General features: G+C 44.8%; 1 protein-coding gene across 2 annotated transcripts; it reads left to right on the top strand.

The window, feature by feature from the left end:
• Positions 1 to 1,142: 1,142 nt before the first annotated feature.
• FEZF1 (FEZ family zinc finger 1) lies at positions 1,143 to 10,602 on the top strand. Of its 2 annotated transcripts, none has more exons than XM_031012650.3 (5): positions 1,143 to 1,739; positions 7,413 to 8,287; positions 8,605 to 8,739; positions 8,985 to 9,117; positions 9,565 to 10,579. In XM_031012650.3, the coding sequence occupies exons 2-5, from the start codon at positions 7,487 to 7,489 to the stop codon at positions 9,921 to 9,923; spliced, it is 1,428 nt and encodes a 475-aa protein (XP_030868510.1). In that variant the 5' UTR covers positions 1,143 to 1,739; positions 7,413 to 7,486; the 3' UTR covers positions 9,924 to 10,579. The 2 variants fall into 2 exon arrangements, with proteins under 2 accessions (XP_030868510.1, XP_063564824.1); XM_063708754.1 differs by lacking the exon at positions 1,143 to 1,739 and adding an exon at positions 6,007 to 6,295 and having other exon boundaries at positions 9,565 to 10,602.
• Positions 10,603 to 19,682: the final 9,080 nt, after the last annotated feature.

The raw sequence follows: 19,682 nt of genomic DNA, 5'->3' as shown, positions 1-19,682 counted from the left end.
TCGTGACGTCAGCCGGCCGGCCCTCGGGTCACCGTGGCCGCGGGACGCTGTTTGCGAGCTGCCAGCGTCAACATCCGCGCGGGGCGCTTAAAGCTTCGCGTTGCTTCCAGGAGCCTTTTCCTCTGTGTGGGACTGCTGAGAAACTATGAGGGCAGCCCCACTGTTCGTGAATTCAGAGAATTAACTGAACTTGAAGTAAGAGGAGACAGGGGGAAGAGGAAAAAAAAAGCCTTCCAAATTAATTTAAAGTGAGAAGGCAATAACATCTTAAAAGGTAGTAAGATTTCTTAATGATGGATCAAGCCTCTTCTTGGGATTGGATCTTAGAGCTCAACTCTTGAAACATGCACAAGGCGTGCAGAATCTGGTCTGGGAGAGGCCTAAGGGCGGGAACGGAGGAAACAGAACAGCATCCACTTCCATCAACAAAAGGGGGCCGGCCAGTGGCTGAGTGCTTCCTCTTTTACAGAGGCTATGGACGCCCGCGGGAGGTGGCCACGGGGTATGGCCCTCTTTGGACAGCCATGAAATACTCTCTTTTAGAGGAGATGCAGGGCTTCACTGGGAGAACTCGGGAATGAAAGAACAAATTGGAGAGTAAAGCCAAAGAAGGGAAGGTAGAAAGGCCTTTCTGTTAAGGTCTTAAACAGGAGAATCTAGTTAGAAAATTCTCTTTGCTCTGGGACCATAAGGAGACCCCAACTACTCTTAAGCACAGGCCAAACGGCTTCAAAGGGAGGATTCTCGGAGGAAGGAGGTCGGCTAAAAAAAATACACGTAAGGTTTTTGGAAGAGATACTCAGAGATGCTTCTCAGACATTCTTAAAATTTGACTTAAGAACGTATTTTCCAGGAAAGTCAAAATGACAGGCCAACCTAGTGAAAAGATGCTCTAGTTCCTCCTTAGGTATGCCACACCCCCGGGCCTGTTTTCTTTCACCTTGCGTCTAGATTAAATGACCCTTCAATTACACCCTGAGTCGTCAAAGCAAGTCTATTAGCGAGTGCCTGTTCAAAAACTTTCATCCAGGAGCTCTCCACCATCTGTTCCGCGGTCTCTTAAACCAGATCCGGCGCCCCCTCCCGAAACTCTTTGGAGCCTCCCTCGCCATCTCTCAGCCTTGGGGGGATGGAGCCGCCCCAGGACCTGCGGGAATGCAGAGGAGAAGGGGAGGAGCACGATTGCGCCCGGGATGGGTTGCCAGACCGGCTGGGGCGGTGGTGGTCCAGAGGCCCGAGGTCGGCGGGACCTGATCGAAGGCAGCGCCGCGTCGACCACCCCGGGAGCCGGACGCTTGGGAGCCCCAGCCCGGCAGCGGCGCCCGGTCACTGAAGTTGCGCCCCAACTCCCAGCCGCCTCCAAGCTTCTCGAGCTAAGCTTCCTGACCCCTCCAAGGGAGTCTCACAGAGCTCGGTGGCCCTCGGCCTTGCCAACGTCACTTTAACTGTTTGGAACTCGTGAGCAAGAACCGAGAAGTGGAGAGCCCAGCCGGGGAGTTTTCAGCTTTTCTGTTTCACTTCGGGCTTCTTCTATTCAAATGGCTCTGCGCTGGCCACCGAATTCTGAATGAGGCGGGGCTCCTCTGCCCCAACTCCAGCAGCGGGAACTTGGTTCCCCTGGGCAGCCGGGGGCAGGGGGCGCCAAGGCCGTGGCGATAATGAAGGCTGAGACGGCCAAGGCCAGCGGGTCGGCGCGGGGCACTCCCGGGCCGGAGTGGCCATCGGCCGGAGTTCAGGAGGTAACTGAATTTATAAGCGGTTCTTAGAGATTTCTAGCTCAAGGATTTTTATTTACCTCTACTGCTTCTCCATTTCACTAAGCTCGTTCTTTGCTCTGTGTTGTTTGAATTTCTATTATCGACTTTTATTTCATGGGATCACTTAAGAAAGTTTGAAAATAACATAAAAAATGCTTTAAACTTCGTGGGTAGTGTCAAGGAAACAGTCGAACTGTGTCTTGAATACGGTTGTTTTGTGTGTGTGTCTGCTTGTTTTTAATTTTGACCACAAACACAAAATGTCTTTAAAATTGTGCAGGGACTGCTGCAAAACGCTAATCAATCAATTGCACGAAAACAGTTTTTTTCTATTATTGGAGGCAAGTATTTCAGTGTAGAGCAATAGAGCATGTTTGGGCTATCTTCTAATTGTTCGCCTTCCAGATTTCAGTAACACCCTTGTAAGTGACAAGCAAAACTTTGCTGGGTTTTGTTGCTTGACGCTGTTGCTCCACAGTAAAGGTTGGAGAAACTGGGTTACTTGTTTTATAAACTTCTTTTTTTCCATAAAGTCCAGCCCTGAGTCGTAGCCTCTCAGTCTGGAGGGACACACCTCACAGGCCTGTGGGAATGGGTGAGAAAAATCTCAGCATTAGTGGAGGGTCAGAAACAAACTGAGCCCAAGTGCTCGCTGTCTGTATTGCCTGCCACCTCATTAACAGCTCTCACATTTGGGCTCTTCATTTCCTTTCACAAACTGATTTGCTATATAAATGCTGTTTTGAGAGAAATAATTTCACTGGGTTTAAATGAAATCCTAATATAAAAGAAATAGTAACAACAAAGGTCTAGAGACAAATAATCCACCCTCACACTTCTTCCCCCAAAGACAGGAGGGCTCTGTGAGTTAATCAACCCTTCTCACATTTATAATCTGTGATACTGTCCTTCACATTGCTTTAGGAAATTAGCAAAAATTCTTTATTTGCTACCAAACTAACTAAAAGCACACTAGTAGCCTTAAATTTGAACTTGTTGCCAATATGTTTCCTAATGTGCTGGAAAGTTAGTTCCCGTTGTGTATTAAGTAATCTGAGGTATTCAGAAACTCTTTCCTTGAACCTCATAGACCTTTGCTATTTGTGTCCCATCCCGTCACCCTGCCTCCATCACACACCAAAAGAAATAACAAAAGACCAGCCAGAGATAAAGACTATAAGCAGAAAACGCAGAGGAATTAAAAAATGTGTTTTTCCTTCTAGAAGTACAGTGTGTTGCCTTTGGTGCTATGTATTAAACAGGAAAAAGTGTAGATGTGCTTGAATGTCAGGGCTGGGGTGGGGGGTGATGTCAGAATAATAATAATGCTTTCGTCTCTCCTCCCTTAGCTCACAAGCTAAAGCAAAGAGAAAGCAGACTGTTGTTCTTGGTGAAGGGGCTGGGGGTCAGAGATGTTGAACAGGCCAGAAAACTCTAAAAACATGACCAGGGACAAGTCAATGAACTAGGGCAGAAAGTGGAATTAGTTATAATATTTTCCAATCCATTTTTAATTTAAAAAAATCAATAGTATTTTGTGACATATCAAGGAATAAGAGATTAGAGATTATGGCTTATTTGGTAATGTATGGCTCTATTATCTTATTACCTTTTATTTCGAATTGCAGTAACCATAGCCAGAAACTGCATTTGTTTATGATAGGGACTTCAACAAAAAGCCTGTGGAAATCATGAATATTTTTTAGTAATAGCAAGAACACAGCTTAGAAAGTATTGAAGTCAAAATCAGATTCCTTAGAAAAAGAGAATTTTAAATTACTTTAGAAGAGCAGGACTTTTTCTTATTTTTAAAATAGATCTTAACACAGAGTTTGTTATCTGGCCTCTTTATATCATGAACTGCTGTGGTTTCCTCAGGATATTTCATAAAGGATAAATCATACACTTAAACTCGCCTTCCATCAGGATTTGAGGTTATAAATACTGCCTTTCCATGGATGGAAAGGGGAGGCACACTTAATCATCAGCTCTCAGCAAAAAAAAAAAAAAAATAGGATTATAGGATTCTCAAAGAAAATCCAAAGAAACTGTAAGAGTTTCTATTTTGCCATTAACAAAACAAACAAGGCTCCCTTGCATTTGTTTTAATAACTAAAAAATACTTGCATTGAAACGTTTTGAAAGCTTCTGAATTTGCTGAATACACTCTGTTTTTATTGCCTTTTTTGTTATTTTCAAATATATTTGGAAATAAAGTGCTAGACAGATTGGACAGTAAGATATAAGCCCTTTCTAAATATATTTTGTGTTTTGTGACAATTCTTATTTAATAGAGATAGTATTACTAATTAACATGCGTTTTTGGTTAGGTTTTGGAAAAAATTAACAAATGTTGGATATCAAGGCCTGGAGTTGTAAAGCACCTTTTCAGTCTTTAGTAAACTCAAGGCCATCTTAAAGGAAGAGCATAATTGATGCTTTGCCATATTTGTGTTAACTCAAATGACATTTTCAAACACTTGCCAAAAGGGCAAATCCTGAAAAGACTAGTGAAAAGCAAACTGTTGAAATATAAACTATACAAAGCATGCATACCTCTTAGCCAATATTTTTTCCTTTTTAGTTTGGTATACACCAAAGGAGAAATTTACAGAGGTCAAATAAAGGCTCTTTTGCAGTTAAGGAGAGGGGAGGGGGAGGAGAAGAAGGGGAGAGTGAGGGACACACCACAAGCGTAAAACGAACTGGTGGCATTCAGTCAAGAAGGCAGGTAAGGCTCCAAGAGGCCGCGAATTGTGTACAAGTCAGCTGGACTCTCAAAAGCCTTCCAGAGCCGGGCTGCTTCGCGCTTCTTGGCTTTTTCCTTTCAACCTAGCCCGGTGGCGGAAGAGTGCAGCAGGAGGGGGATTTTTCGCTGCTGGGAAGTGGCAGGTAGGAAAAGGAATCTGATCCGGCCCAAAAGTCAGCAATTAAAGTCTTAACCGCGACCCATCTGTCGTGGGACAGAGAACCCCCCCCACCCCCCTTTGCCCCAGCAAAGCCCTTCCCGTGCCCTTTGTCTGAGCAGGGGAAAGAAGGAGACTAGTTCTGCGGCCCCAACAGCAAAAGGAAAGAAAATTTCCAGCGCTGACCAATACTGAGTGTCTGCGCCCGGTCCAAGGACACTTCGAAGCGCCTCTCGGGGGTGTGGCGCCTCTCCGCTTGCTCTGCCCAGGTGCTCTGTCCCGTGGCCCCAGCAAAAGGAAAGAAAATTTGCAGCCTGGGCGAATCCAAAGTAGGTGCACCCGGGCCAAGGACGGTTCCAAAGGGCCGCCTTGGAGTGTAGCGCCTCTTTGCTTTCTCCCCCCGGGCGCTCTGCCCTTCTCTGCTGCATCAGTTGTCCCAGCCTGAAGCCACCTCGAGACCTGAAACGAGGCACTCCCAGGCCTAGCTGCTGAAGCCGGTCGTATTCAGCCAGACCTCTCCCCCATCTTGTCCCTTGGCTGTCCTCAACTTCCGATAAGACTCACTCCCCCTCCCCCATTTCTTCAGCCTGTGAGCTTTCCCACCACTCACCCAGCTGCCACTGCCTTTCTGTTAGACATCAGGCGCGTTCCCAGCCCAAGCTCTCTTCCTTTCCACCCCTCTTGGCTCTTGGGGCAGAGGCGGAACTGATTTTCGCGGAAAGTTAGAGTGGGGCGGAGGGACCCGGTTAGCTTGCCTGGCATGTGTTGAGAATGGGGTAGAGAGGAGGGAATACTTTGACGTCAATTTCCTTCGTTTAAGGTCCAGTTTCGCATCTTTGAGTGAAATTGCTCAGGGACTTAATAATGCCAGGGTTTCTAGTCCGCCGTTATCCAGCCTTCCGGGGCCAACCCTTTTCAGAGCTCTAGCAGAAGGACGCCCCCACTACACTTGGCCCAATACCTGACACCCGCCACCACCTGTCTCACAGCCACGTGGGGTTAACTCACCAGGCAGATGGCACCTTGAGCTGCTGCGGTTGGCCACTCACTTCAGGGTCCAGGCCCCACCGCCCTTTGCTTGCAGCTCTGCGCGCTCCTTTGGCCTCCTCACGCCAGCTTACAGCTGCCGTGTCTTCCAACTCTGTGCAGCCCTTCCTGCGCGCCTAGCTGCGGGGTTCAGCTCTGCGTGATCGCCAGCTGGCAAGGGACTGCGCCGGGGAAGGTGCGCGCCGCAGCTTCCAGCGCGCTCCTGGACGCTCTTGCCTGGGCGGCGGGAACCCGCACAGTCGGAGCCGCAGCCGTAGGCGTCTTCCTGGAAACCTCCACACGCTCCACCGCGCCGCCCCAGGAGTTTCGGCCGAGGTGCCACACCCGGCGGGTGTTCGGCTGGGGGGCGTTGCAGAGGAAATGGTCTCTACGCGCGCTCTTTGGGAGGCACAAGTGCACCTGTGGACACAACTCTGGCGCCGGCAAGTCTCCTTGATGCGCACAGACATCCAGGCTGCCGCCTGCGCTGCTTAGAGGAGGCTTGCAGACACCGGCAACCGGGGTGGGGATTAATACACTCTGTTTCCCTTCTCCGCTCGGCATTCAGTATTTAAAATGCTCCGGGAGAGCTCTAGCTGAGCGCAGGTACTTAAGAAAGAAATGCTCTTTCCAGACTCTCAGTGGAAACTCGGAAGCGTGCGCGCGCGCGCGTCTGTGTGTATCCTGGGTGGGGTCCGATCGAGTCAAGGTTGCTTGTGGTGTGACACCCGATTATTCCTTGCAACTCCTCAACTTTGTGGATGAAAGTGCGACTTTCCCAGGCCTATTGCCGCGGGCATTGCCTTTACAAAACCACAAACACAGAACAAGCCTCCTAAGGCTTTTAATTCTCTGGGCGTTTGGGGAGGCCAGTTACCTGCCGGCGTCTTCTAAATGGTCCAGACTCGGTTCGGGCCGCGGAGACTCCGGGATTCCGGGAGCGGGCAACCCCGAGCCCTGGAGGAAGAAATAGGTCTGCGGAGGTGGCACAGATCTGACCCCGTCCCAGCCCGGCCCACCCAGGCCCAGTGGAACCAAGCAGCGAAACCTCGGATTTCACTGCCGAGGCTTCCTGGCCGAGGCTTTCTGGAGCTTGGCGTTTGATAAATATAGCCTGGCGTTTGCCCCTGAATTAGACTCCGTTTCCTTATTTAGCCCTTGCACAATGATTTTAGATGATGTCACTTAGAGCTAAACGAGAAAATTGATCTCAGATTTGCTTGGCCTCTAAAGCCTGGTTAAGCAGATTGAGAATCAGAAAGGCAGAGGAAGCAAAAGGGGGGTGGGGGTGGGGGGGTGCGGAGGGTAGTGAAGTGTGCGCGGCAGAGTGTGTGCGCAGAGGGGAGGGCGCGCCAAGCGGGTGAAAGCGCCCCCGCCTTTTTCTGGGCGGGGAACCTCACTCACCAATGAAAAGTAGTTACTGACTGCAGATGAAAAAAAAAAGTTTTCCTGTTGACTGTCGGAAGCGAATTGAGCAATTATCTAGTTTACCTTCTCCTCTTGGAAGTTAACGATTGGCGAGATCTTGGCTGCGTTATTGACACAACACTTTCTATTGATAGAAATAAGTAGTGATTGTCCCCGAGTCATTGGTGCGCCAAGAACTCTGCGATGGGCTGGCAGGAGTCCATTGGGCTGGGCAGGCAGGTTCGGCTGGTGATGCTGGGGAGGAGGAGGAGGAGGAGGCTACTGGTGGTGATGGTGCCCGTCCCCCTCTCCGCAGGTCTGTGACAAGCAGGGAACAAGGCAACGGACGGCGCAGCCCAGCCCCGGCTGACGGACGCTGGCGACTCAGACATGGACAGTAGCTGCCACAACGCGACTACCAAAATGTTAGCGACTGCTCCAGCTCGGGGCAACATGATGAGCACGTCCAAACCCTTGGCTTTCTCCATTGAACGAATCATGGCGCGCACCCCAGAGCCCAAGGCCCTGCCAGTCCCCCACTTCCTGCAGGGAGCCTTACCCAAGGGGGAACCCAAGCACTCTCTGCATCTCAACTCGTCGATCCCCTGCATGATCCCCTTCGTGCCTGTGGCCTACGACACGAGCCCCAAGGCAGGAGTGACGGGCTCCGAGCCGCGGAAGGCCAGTCTGGAGGCCCCGGCGGCGCCCGCGGCGGTGCCCTCGGCGCCCGCATTCAGCTGCAGCGACCTGCTCAACTGCGCACTGAGTCTCAAGGGCGACCTGGCCCGCGACGCGCTGCCGCTGCAGCAGTACAAGCTGGTAAGGCCGCGTGTGGTCAACCATTCTTCATTCCACGCCATGGGCGCCTTGTGCTACCTGAACCGAGGTGACGGCCCATGCCACCCGGCAGCCGGCGTGAACATCCACCCGGTGGCCTCCTACTTCCTCAGTTCCCCTTTGCACCCGCAGCCAAAAACGTATTTAGCCGAAAGGAATAAACTGGTGGTCCCGGCGGTGGAGAAATACCCTTCTGGAGTAGCTTTCAAAGACCTGTCCCAGGCTCAGCTGCAGCATTACATGAAAGAAAGCGCCCAGCTTCTGTCGGAAAAAATCGCGTTCAAAACCTCGGATTTCAGCCGAGGCTCTCCTAATGCCAAGCCCAAAGTTTTCACTTGCGAAGTGTGTGGAAAGGCAAGTACAATGCAAAACGGAGATCCTTTCCTTCCCTCCCTCCCTTCCTTCCTTCCTTCCTTCCTTCCTTCCTTCCTTCCTTCCTTCCTTCCTTCCTTCCCTCCCTCCTTCCCTCCTTCCTTCCTTCCCTCCTTCCCTCCTTCCTTCCTTCCTTCCCTCCCTCGCTCCTCCTTTCCTTCCTCCCTTTTTAGTATTTTGGGGGTAATTATTTGTATACACTTTTTGTTAAGATTCTCTTCCTCCTACCCTCTCTCTGCCCGGTTTGATTTCAAAGTTACTTGTGCGGCTAACCTGTTCTACGTGTGTTTAATTTTAAGGTCTTTAATGCGCACTATAACTTAACCCGTCACATGCCAGTGCACACAGGAGCCAGACCCTTCGTTTGCAAAGTATGCGGAAAAGGTTTCAGGCAAGCAAGCACCCTGTGCAGGCACAAGATCATTCACACGCAGGTGTGTTCATCTGTCTCAATTTCACCTAGTTTGCTTCCGAACTGTTTGCAGAAAAACAGCCGATAAAGCCTTACTCTTTAGGATAAGGTTCGTTTAAAAAGTGCTAGCTAAACAGGGTGAATGCCATGTATTGTTTGCTTTTGTTCCGCTTGAAAGTGTTTAAGCATTACTGTGTTTTGAGCTTGCAGAACTTCACATAATTAGAAAATATCTAAATGACTCTGCTTTTCCTTTCTCCTGCTTAGGAAAAACCTCACAAATGTAACCAGTGTGGCAAAGCATTTAATAGAAGTTCCACTTTAAACACTCATACCCGAATACACGCGGGCTACAAACCGTTTGTGTGTGAATTCTGTGGCAAAGGGTTTCATCAAAAAGGTATGGAAACCAGGAAATGTTGTCTCTCATGGTTAGTCTTATGAAAAGCCATACTTAATATTTTCGGGATGTTTTAGAAGACGATGTTTAAAGTGTAGTTATGTGGCACTTTTGTTGCCATTCTAACTCCCTACTCGAAGTCTGATTAGTATTAGAGAAAAGCATGATTCATAAAACAAAGGTATATTTTTTAACTGCATGCTCTCATTGTATGTAATTGGACTGATAAATGTGTATTAAAATTTAAGGAAACGGCATCACTGTTGATGCGATGCTTGAAAATAAACTTGGGGAGACAAGTGCAGGCACAGATAGTAGCCCTGCACTTGTTGTGGGACCTGTGGCGGCTCTTCTGCTTGCCTGGCGCTACCTTCCACGTGTCTGCTCCTCCCTTTTTAAGCAATTTTTTTTTTTCAGAACCACATTCCTGTCATTTGTATGTTTCAGGGAATTACAAAAACCACAAGTTGACCCACAGCGGGGAGAAGCAGTTCAAGTGCAATATCTGCAACAAGGCTTTCCACCAGGTTTACAACCTCACCTTCCACATGCACACCCACAACGACAAGAAGCCTTTCACCTGCCCCACGTGCGGCAAGGGTTTCTGCAGGAACTTTGACCTCAAGAAGCATGTCCGCAAGCTGCACGACAGCAGCCTGGGGCTGGCCCGCACGCCAGCTGGCGAACCAGGCACTGAACCGCCGCCCCCGCTACCGCAGCAGCCGCCGATGACGCTGCCTCCTCTGCAGCCGCCGCTGCCAACCCCGGGGCCCCTGCAGCCCGGGCTCCACCAGGGCCACCAGTGATCGAGGCTAAGGGTCCTCCCAGCCTCAGCCGTGCCCCCACGCTGAGGCAGCGGCAGACTAGAGCTCCTGGTCCGAGTTCGTCTGCAGACCCCAGGGCATGTTGGGCCCCACACTTCAGGGCCGACCAGAAGCCTCTGCATCCCCTGGCCTTTCGCCTCTTGCATGCACCTGCTAAATGGTTTTGTGTATTATATTCTATATAGGCACTAACAATTATGAAAAATTTGGAGGGTTTTGCTTGTTTTCTGTTTTTCTTTTTCTTTTTTTTTTAATTTGGAAAGACTTTTCATCTTGGGTGGAGAGATGGTGTTTGTTTTGTTTAAACAAATTTCTGCTATATTTATTGAGATCCGTATTATTCTACCCGGGAATGCTGCATCATTTTAATTTTATTATTGTATATATTTCCATCGTGTTGATTCTCCGGTCTCAAGATGTCTGCTGGATGTTGATCATTTCCTCTTTCCCTGAAGTAACAAAACACTGTGTGTATGTCATATATACACGCATAGATGTGTGCGCCCATAGGGGTACATTCCACATTCGTGAGCACACATACATACACATTAGATAAGGGTGGTTCATTATGGATGATTTTGAATTTTGGTTTTGATTATTGCACGTGAAAATTGATTCATTGACTGTTGGAAATAAATACTTGGAACATGCTTATTTAATCAACAAACTTTAGGGCTCTGTTCATACTATTCAGCTAAAGATCCCTGACTCTGACCCCCTCATCCCTCCGCCTTTTTAAAATCTAAAACCCTGGATTAGTAATACTTAATGTTTTGGTCTGAAAATCTATCAAGTGCAAATAGTCTCTTCTAAATGGTTACACCTTTGGGTAAAGTTATGAAATCTGGTAAAGTTCAGAAGCAGAAGACATGGAGTTTTCTAATAGAAACATAAATTTGGCTTGGACCACCTGATACGTTCATAGTGCACAGTTAAATGGGGACAACGTATCCAGTAGCTGTATGCAATGCACATCTCCTCAAACGCATTACAATCATAGATAGACAGGTATCTATTGTTTGCATCCTGACGGCACATACTGACTTGTACACAGCTGGCAAACGGAGCCTCTGTGTTTTTACATGTGTGTATATGTTTATAGACGAATATACTTCCATTCAAGGAGGAAACATGGATGAAAACCAAACTGTGGCGGGTGCCAGGTCCTTGAAATGCTTCAAGTGTTAATCAGCGGCTCCGCTGTGAGCTCGGGCTCTGGTGTTTCTAACTGCAAGTCTCTCCTGTTTTCTTGCCAAAACAATGAAACAACTGCTAAAGACTTTAATTAAGAGGGGTAATTAGTTCAGATTTATCAAAGCCGGGTTGTTATACTATTAGCTGCTCAGTAGAAGCTGCCAGACAAACAGCCCAGCACAGTAGTGCTACTGCAGCGGGGCCACATCCCAGGAGGGCGACTGGGGGGAGCGGGCCCCGGGGTCCCCGCCTCTCCGCTTCGGACTCCACCACCCCGCCAGGCCCTGGGCCAGTGCGGCCAGCCCCGCAGGCCTCAGGGGCCCCGTGGCCCCTCCCTCGGCCCACGCTCTCCCTCCAGGGCTGTTGTCGCGGAGAATCCACCATCGGTCCATACCGCGGGCCCAGGTTCTACAGAGTCCAGGGATCTCCTTTCTGCACCCACCGTAGCGCGTCCTCACCAGCTCCGGGACCGCCCCGACAGTTGCGGGGAATAAACTTAAATCTGCGGCCCCGCCTCACTTCTATGAGTCCTGCGGCGCCCAGGAAAAGGCGGCGCAGAGCTGAGAAAGGCGAGACCGAGACCGGAGATGTGCAGGGGACACTGCAGGGGCGCGGCGGCTGCCACCCGAACTCACATTTCATGGCGGGGAAAGACTGACGGCTCTGGTCACCGAGAGTGGGTGACCTGAGTGCTTTTCAACGGCTTAGGAAGCAGGGAGATTACTAACAGCCCCTGTGGGGTGATCGCGGACGGGTGGGTGACCCGGCCCCGCGGGGACCCTCACGCCAAGTCCGGCCTGAGCTCCTTCCGGGTTGTGGAGCGAGGTTGGGGGAATCTGGAGAGTACGGACCTGGTGTGGGCTGGGAAGGTCCCCAGAACAGGGAGGTCCTGACACTTCCTGCAGACATCGGGTCCAGACCTTTCTCAACGCTTGTGCCAGGACGTACGCCTTTTGGACACAGGAAACAAGCTCCAGCCTAGCCATTATTAGATTGAATCCCGATGTTTCTCCTTTCCTGACCTCATGCCCCGACCTTGTCCACTGTTGGGGCCAAATCCATGTTAGATTTGACTTCGGAAAGCGATGGAGCGTCTTGGAATTCCATAGTTGGCTGGATTCCGAATCTATGAGGCCCTAAGTAGCTCCATCTCTCACAGAATATCACAGCTGATTTGATAATCTTGTCTCAGGCTCTGGCCACATTCCATGACAGCTGCCTGTCACGAAGGAGTTTTGAGAGATGCTTCAGAGTTTATGAATCACCCTTTCCAAAGTAGCTTAGTTGGATTTTTAAAGCATTCGGTTTGAGCAAATGAGAACGAGATCAGGAGTCGTTATAATTTGCAACCTATACATTTCAGTGAAAAAGCAGGAAATGGCCTTTGCTTCTTGAACTTGTCAATACATATTTGAACTTATTCTCAAAACCCAGGGTGTAGATTCTTCTAGACATTTGAGATGACACGATCTTACTGGTGGAAAGCAAAATGAATATTATTGAGGGAGATTACTCAACCATTAAATACCCCAGGCCAGTGTACTTTGACATATTGGGGTTGGGGGTACTCTTCTATGGAATAATATAATTGGTTTGTTTCAATCCAGAAAAAAAGAGGGAAAGGAGGGAGAAGGAGAAAAGAGATGGAGGTTGAGAGAGAAAGAGAGAGAGAGGAGAGGAAAGAGAGGAGAGGAGAGGGAGGTTGAGAGAGAAAGAGAGAGAGAGGAGAGGAGAGGAGAGGAGAGGAGAGGAGAGGAAGAGGAGAGGAGAGGAGAAAGATGAGGAGAGGAAAAAGGAAGCCTGAGAAGAAAAGATGAGAATGAATAGAATAAGAGAAGGAAAGAAACAGAAAAAATAGAGAATCAGTTATCGTACATTCCACATTGTAATGTGGAATGACTTTGTTACAAGGTCTGATCTGGGATGGTGCAATAGTTCCAGTGAAGGCAGGCACAAGGAAATTATTGTCTGCTCACATGTTTGAGCAGCTTGGAGTGTTGGTGATTAAGTAGAGGAGGCCAAAAGGAAATTCTCTAAAATGAAGCACTCAAGAGAACTACTTTTCCGGAAGTAAATTATCAATGAACTTTGATTTATGATAAAGCTGTTAGAGCTTACATCAAGGAGAATCTTCTTAAAGAGAGTATGAGCTTAGGGATTAAGTTTATGGGAGAAAAAAAAATTGATGGAGTGGAACACTTAGCTAATAGTCAGGGAAAGACCTTACAATTCTCTCGCCTCAACTAATATTGAAAGGTGATTTTTTTCCTTCAACTATCTAACCTCTGCATGTGTGTATGTCTCTGTGTGTGCATGTCTCTGTGTTACATGTGTCTTATATAGATTTTTATGCTTGCTCATGAAACAGCTTCCCTAAAAGTATGAATTGAAACTTGGTTTTGTCCCAGTCCACCTTCTTTTGATCAGACATGAGCCAGCAAACTCTCTCATGTTTAGTGAGGAAGAGAGGCCACTGTCCAGATTATCTGCTGAGGGAAATGGTTTATCTTCAGCTCCCTCTGTTGGAATTAACTTTTGATATAAGGAAGGTGGCCTTCCTCTGGAAAGGGCAGCAGAGACTAATTTTAGAAACTTGGTGATTCACTGAGACCTTATATTTAGTTCGGTTTTGGAAATCAGAGCATAGAACATAATTCACACTGTAAGTAGTGATTTCCTATTTTTTTTTAAATTTTTTTGAGACAGTGTCTTGCTCTGTCACCCAGGTTGGGGTGCAATGGCACACTCATGGCTCACTGCAGCCTCTATCTCTGATGCTCAAGCGATCCTCCTGCCTCAGCCTCCCAAGTACCTGGGACCAGAGGTGCACGCCACCATGCCCGGCTAATATTTGTATTTTTGGTAGAGACAAGATTTTACCATGTTGCCTAGGCTGGTCTTGAACTCCTGGGCTCAAGTGATACTCCTGCCTCCAAATCCCAAAGTGCTGGGATTACAGGCATGTTACATGTGTCTTACCACACCCAGACAAATTCCTATCTATTTTATTTTAACACAGAACCCAAATCCTGATTTCCAATAATCTCTTTCAAAGGTAACAATTTGTTTAGATTTCCCAAATTTTAGTTTAAGAACAAGTTATTATGCAAGAGTAAGACTAAAGTGTCAATTTTTAATAGTAAATGAAAGCATTGCATATGGGACTCATCAAAGCTGTTACTTGTTAGTGATGTTTGAAGCTTAGTGAGTTTCTTGTGGAACTTTGCTCCTATTCAAGTATGGAAGAAATTAATCTACAAGATGCAATGAAGTCATAATTCCCAGAATGTGTGTATCCTGTTTCATAGATTTCTCCCTCATCAATATCAGAAATCCTAATTTTGCTAGAACCGGTAACAACTCAGAATTAACTAAAGTATAACTGTAGTGGGTATATTTTGCCTTGTAAAGTATTTATTGTAACACATGCAGTATAAAATACAGTGATCTCAAATTCAAAATTGGAGCAGAAACAAAAATGTTTTCTTTTTCACTTTATAAACCTACATAATGGGTAAATCTGTTACTCATGAAGTTTATGATTTTAAGGGCCCACAACTTATTGTTGTTACCAAAGAGAGCGCATTTTAAAAAGCATTAAAATTAAAACCAACGTAAATTTCAATGGGTAAGAATATGAAGTTGTTGGCTGTTGAGATAAAAAGTAATTTTGAACCCAATGAAACATTGTCTTTTTGCTATATTTTTGTTAAAGCCACAGATTACTCTCACACAAGAAGTTATTTGTGTCCATTGGGTTAATTAAAATCTGAATAACAAACTGTATTTGTGAGTAGAAAATACCTTGCTATGAATTTCATTGCTGGCTGGGTGCGGTGGCTCACGACTGTAATCCCAGCACTTCGGGAGGCCAAGGCAGGTGGATCACCTGAGGTCAGGAGTTCAAGACAAGCCTGGTCAACATGGTGAAACCCCGTCTCTTCTAAAAATACAAAAAATTAGCCAGGTGTGGTGGCAGGCGCCAGCTACTTGGGAGTCTGAGGCAGGAGGATTGCTTGAACCCCGGAGGCAGAGGTTGTAGTGAGCTGATATCGCACCTTTGCACTCCAGCCTGGACAACAAGAACAAGAACAGAGCTCCATCTCAAAAAAAAAAAAAAATTTTTAATTGCTTCTGGAAATTAATGCAATGTGTCCATTTCAGCTTCAGGACAAACTAAAGACAAATAGTGATATACTATTCAACACACAGGTTATTTGCATGATTTTGGTGTTAAAGAAATTGCCAGTTCAAGCTAGCCTAGGTTATCTCACCCCATGCAAAAGCGAAGAGGATGCCTAGCGTTTAAATGACCTTCATATGAAAATCTACCTCTGTTATTGTAATTTTCTCTGTACATTGCTACATGTTGCCTATAATGAACTTGGAGAAAAAGTCAAAATTCATCATGTAATTGAATGAGTATAAAGTTATTACAAATCATTATGCACATTTTCTGTTCAAGACTGAGGTGACACTGGTGTCAAATGAAATCATGTCACTGTTGGTCTTATGGAGATTAAGTTACTAAGTAAAGATTAAATAAAATTCTGCCAGGACAGGTCTCCAGGGTTAATATTTTGCTGTCAAACAAACAAATGTTGCTCCTGGGTACGAAGGTGTGGGAATGGAGAAAGAAAGCATGAGGTATCAGTTTCTAACTGGAGCTAGAAATCTATCACAAAATGTAGAGCAGATCATCAGTTTGATTTAACTTTGTTCTTCTTAGTAGGAATAATGAAGACTTTTCTTTTTGTCTGAGAAATCTGAAAGTTTAGATCAATGCATGACCCTCTAGTCACAATAACAAGGTGAAGTCTTTTGACAAGCCACAGTGGAAATGTAACTTATCAATTAAATATAATAAATATGATAACCAAATCTGGAGTGTGTGTCTTAGTTAGCTCAGACTGTTGTAATAAAATATCATAGACTGGGTGACTTAAACAGCTGAAATGTTTTTCTCACTGTTCTGGAGGCTGGAAGTCTCAGATCAGGATACTAGCATGGCCTTCTTCTGGTGAGAGCTCTCTTTCTGGTTTGCAGATCTACCTTCTTGCTGTGCATTCACATGACCTCTTCTTGTGCCTCCTGGGGAGAGACAGAGAAAGCAAGCTCTTGATTTTCTCTTTTTATAAGGGCACTAATCCCATCCAAGTCTCCACCCTCACAACCTCATCTACCTCTAGTTGCCTCCCAGAGGCCCTATCTCCAAACACCATCATATTCAGGATTAGGGCATCAACAAATGAATTTTGAGGGGACATAAACATTCAGTACATAGCAAACATACACTATGTTTGTATGTGTGTAGTGTATGTTTGTGATATAGCAGTGGGTGCAGTATTCCAAAAGTGTAACTTGTTTACACAAAGCTCTTAATAAAAGTGGACTTACATTTTTAAAATTTCAGCAAACTCTACATTTTGGGAATCTCTAAAGGATAAACAACCCAGCAACCCGGTTTCTTCAACAAATAATTGTAAGGAAGAGAGAGAAGTAGAGGCATAGAGAAAGGAAGAGAGAGAGAGAGAGAGAGAGGAAAGAGAGAGAAAGAGAAAGAGAGAACAAGGAAACCTATTTTTAAAAAGACTTAAAAAAAAAGAATAACCAATTATTACATGTGAATCTTATTTTAATCCCAACTCAAAGAATAAACTGTAAAAATAAAGTCACATATTACATCTAAAATTACTGGGAATTTGAACACTGGGCATTTAATAAAATTAAGGAATTATGCTTACTTTTTAAGATGTGAAAAATGTAGCATACTTTTGTGTTAAAATAGTTTTTTAGAGCTCTGTATTCTGTTATTTAAGTGCAAAATGATAAGATTTCTGGGATTTGTTTAAAAATAATATTGGAGAAGGGGAATGGGTATACATATAGATCAAATAAGAGCTATAATATTAATCTTTTGATAATCATTAAAGCTGGATGATGATAAAGATTGTATTATACATTCTGAATAATTTCAAGTCTTAAATTGTTTTATTTAAAACAAAAAGTTTTAAACAACTCCTCCAGCGAATTGTACCATGTCACAAAACATTCTTCCCTAAACACTCATAACCCTATAACCCTGAAGCATTACTTGTATTTTTTACATTATTTTTTAATCTGATTTCAGGAATAATACCATTACTATATAGAGCTTTAAACATTTGTGAAAAAGTTTAAAAATTAAGTAAAATAAGATATGTAGAAATTTTGAAATGGGAAAGGAGGTAGAGACATAAAAGATGCCTTTCAATAATTATCAGTTAATGATATAAAGGAAGAGACAAATGGATCTGTTACTCTTGTGAGAAGAAGGGAAAATTGAGGGCCAAAGACAATAGAAAAATTGTATTTATTAAAGCTATTTCAGATAGTAAGGAAGAAACATATATAGGTTCCACCCTATAAATATGTATAGGGTTGTAACTGTCATCTACCTAATAGAGACCAGGGAATTTGCTAAAATTTCTTAAATGTATAGGATAGTCCCATAAAATAAAGAATTTTCTGGACCAAAATGTCAATAGCACCAAGATTGAGAAACCCTTACTTAAAGCTTCTAGTTCCCAGGGCAGGTTCTAATAGCGTCAGTTTGGCCTCTTTAACTGACCTATTCATCTGGGTATTAATTCATAGTCCACTCAATCAAACAAACAAAAAACTGTAAAACTAGGCGACATATGTGAAGCATCCGTTTTAGGTATTTAGCAATAGACTGTGCAGAACTGTCATCATAAAAATCTGGACTCCCAATAATATAAAATCTATAATATCTAGCACACAATAAAAATTAATGGACATATAAAGAAGCAAGACAATGTGACATATAATTTGGAGAACAAATAAGCAATTTAAAGAGATCCCAATCTGACAAAGATGTCAGGATTAGCAGGCAAGGACATTAAAACAGCTGTTATAAAAATCTTCAATAATTCAAAAAAATGGGACGTAAGTAAATATATGGGTAATCTCAGCAGGAAAATAGACACTATAAAACAAGAACAAATGAAAATTTTAAAACTGAAAAATAAACCTGAAATTTTACTGGATGTCTCTAACAGCATATTGGACAATGCAGAAGAAAAAAAAATCCATAAACTTTAAGACAGGTCACTAGAAACCTAAATTGATACTCTGGTAAATCAAGATTATTACATATTTTATATATATTATCATATATAAAATACATATAATCATATATATGTATATATATATTAAACAACAGACAGTCATTTTTTCATAGTCCTGAAGGCTGAAAATCCAAGATCAAGTTGTTGACAGATTTAGTTCCTGGTGAGGACTCTCTTTCTGGCTTGCAAAATGTCACCTTCTCGCTGTGTGCTCACAGGGCCTTTCCTTAGTGGTTGCAAAATAAAATTAAGGTGCTGGTCAGACTGAATTCCTTCTGGAGACTCCAGGGAAGAAATTTTACTTTTTCCAGCATTGAGAGGCCACCTGCAGTACTTGCCTCATGGTCACATTCTTGTTTTATATGTTTTAAGCTTTTATATATATGATCTTATTTGATTATCTTTTAAAAATTATGAGTTAGAAAGACCACGCTTAACAGCATCATTTTACAGTTGAGAATTTTGAGGATTTTAGAGGTGAAGAGACATGCTCAAAGTCACCCAGGAGTCAGAAGACAGAACTAGAAGACAGAATTAAAAGGAAGAAGAAGACTGGACCACGGTGACTCCAAGACAAAGACACTTTAAGCTATCATAACAGAGAAATATTGGAATCAGCAAGCCCTGACAGCTAATGTCCTGGTAAACTAAAGGAGTATGGCTTATGAGAGCCAGAACCAGAACCAGGCATGGCTCTACTTTACAACAATGATTAGCCAGTGGGGGCTGGTTTTTTTCAATATCCCCACAATCAGAAATGAAATTACACTCTTAAAACTCACAATTTGATATTAAATATAAGAAGGAACTCCTAATTGTAAAAAAAAAAAAAAAAAGATTTCACAGCTGGATGCATTGGCATGACCTTGTAATCCCAGCTAATTAGGAGGCTGAGGAAGGAGAATCTCTTGAGCCCAGGAATTTGAAACCAACCTGGGCAATACAGCGAGATCCCATCTCAAAAAATTAAATAATTAAATTATATTAAATTAAATGATTCTACAGTAATACAATCAGGAAAGTTACAGAGTTTTTATGGCTAATGGTAGACAATGGAGTACTATATGATTAAGTTGGTTGGGCACTCTTTGCCTTCGAGACAATTAACATTTCTTCAAGGCATTTACCTAATCAATATATCAAATGTGGCATACAAGAAGTTGGAAAACTAGTATGATTAAAAAAGAAATAGCGGAGCCAAGATGGCCGAATAGGAACAGCTCCGGTCTACAGCTCCCAGCGTGAGCGACGCAGAAGACAGGTGATTTCTGCATTTCCATCTGAGGTACCGGGTTCATCTCACTAGGGAGTGTCAGACAGTGGGCGCAGGCCAGTGGGTGCGCGCACCGTGCGCGAGGCGAAGCAGGGCGAGGCATTGCCTCACCTGGGAAGCGCAAGGGGTCAGGGAGTTCCCTTT

Source organism: Gorilla gorilla, chromosome 6 (genome assembly GCF_029281585.2).
Source record: "Gorilla gorilla gorilla isolate KB3781 chromosome 6, NHGRI_mGorGor1-v2.1_pri, whole genome shotgun sequence".
Taxonomy (NCBI): domain Eukaryota; kingdom Metazoa; phylum Chordata; class Mammalia; order Primates; family Hominidae; genus Gorilla; species Gorilla gorilla.
Note: the sequence above shows the minus strand (reverse complement) of the source record. Positions and strands in the feature narration are given on the sequence as shown.

Coding starts and splice junctions, on each gene's coding strand:
- FEZF1 (XM_063708754.1), top strand. CDS start 7,487: ATGGACAGTAGCTGCCACAACGCGACTACCAAAATGTTAGCGACTGCT. Junction 8,288..8,604: donor CTTGCGAAGTGTGTGGAAAG/GCAAGTACAATG, acceptor TTTAATTTTAAG/GTCTTTAATGCGCACTATAA. Junction 8,740..8,984: donor ACAAGATCATTCACACGCAG/GTGTGTTCATCT, acceptor TCTCCTGCTTAG/GAAAAACCTCACAAATGTAA.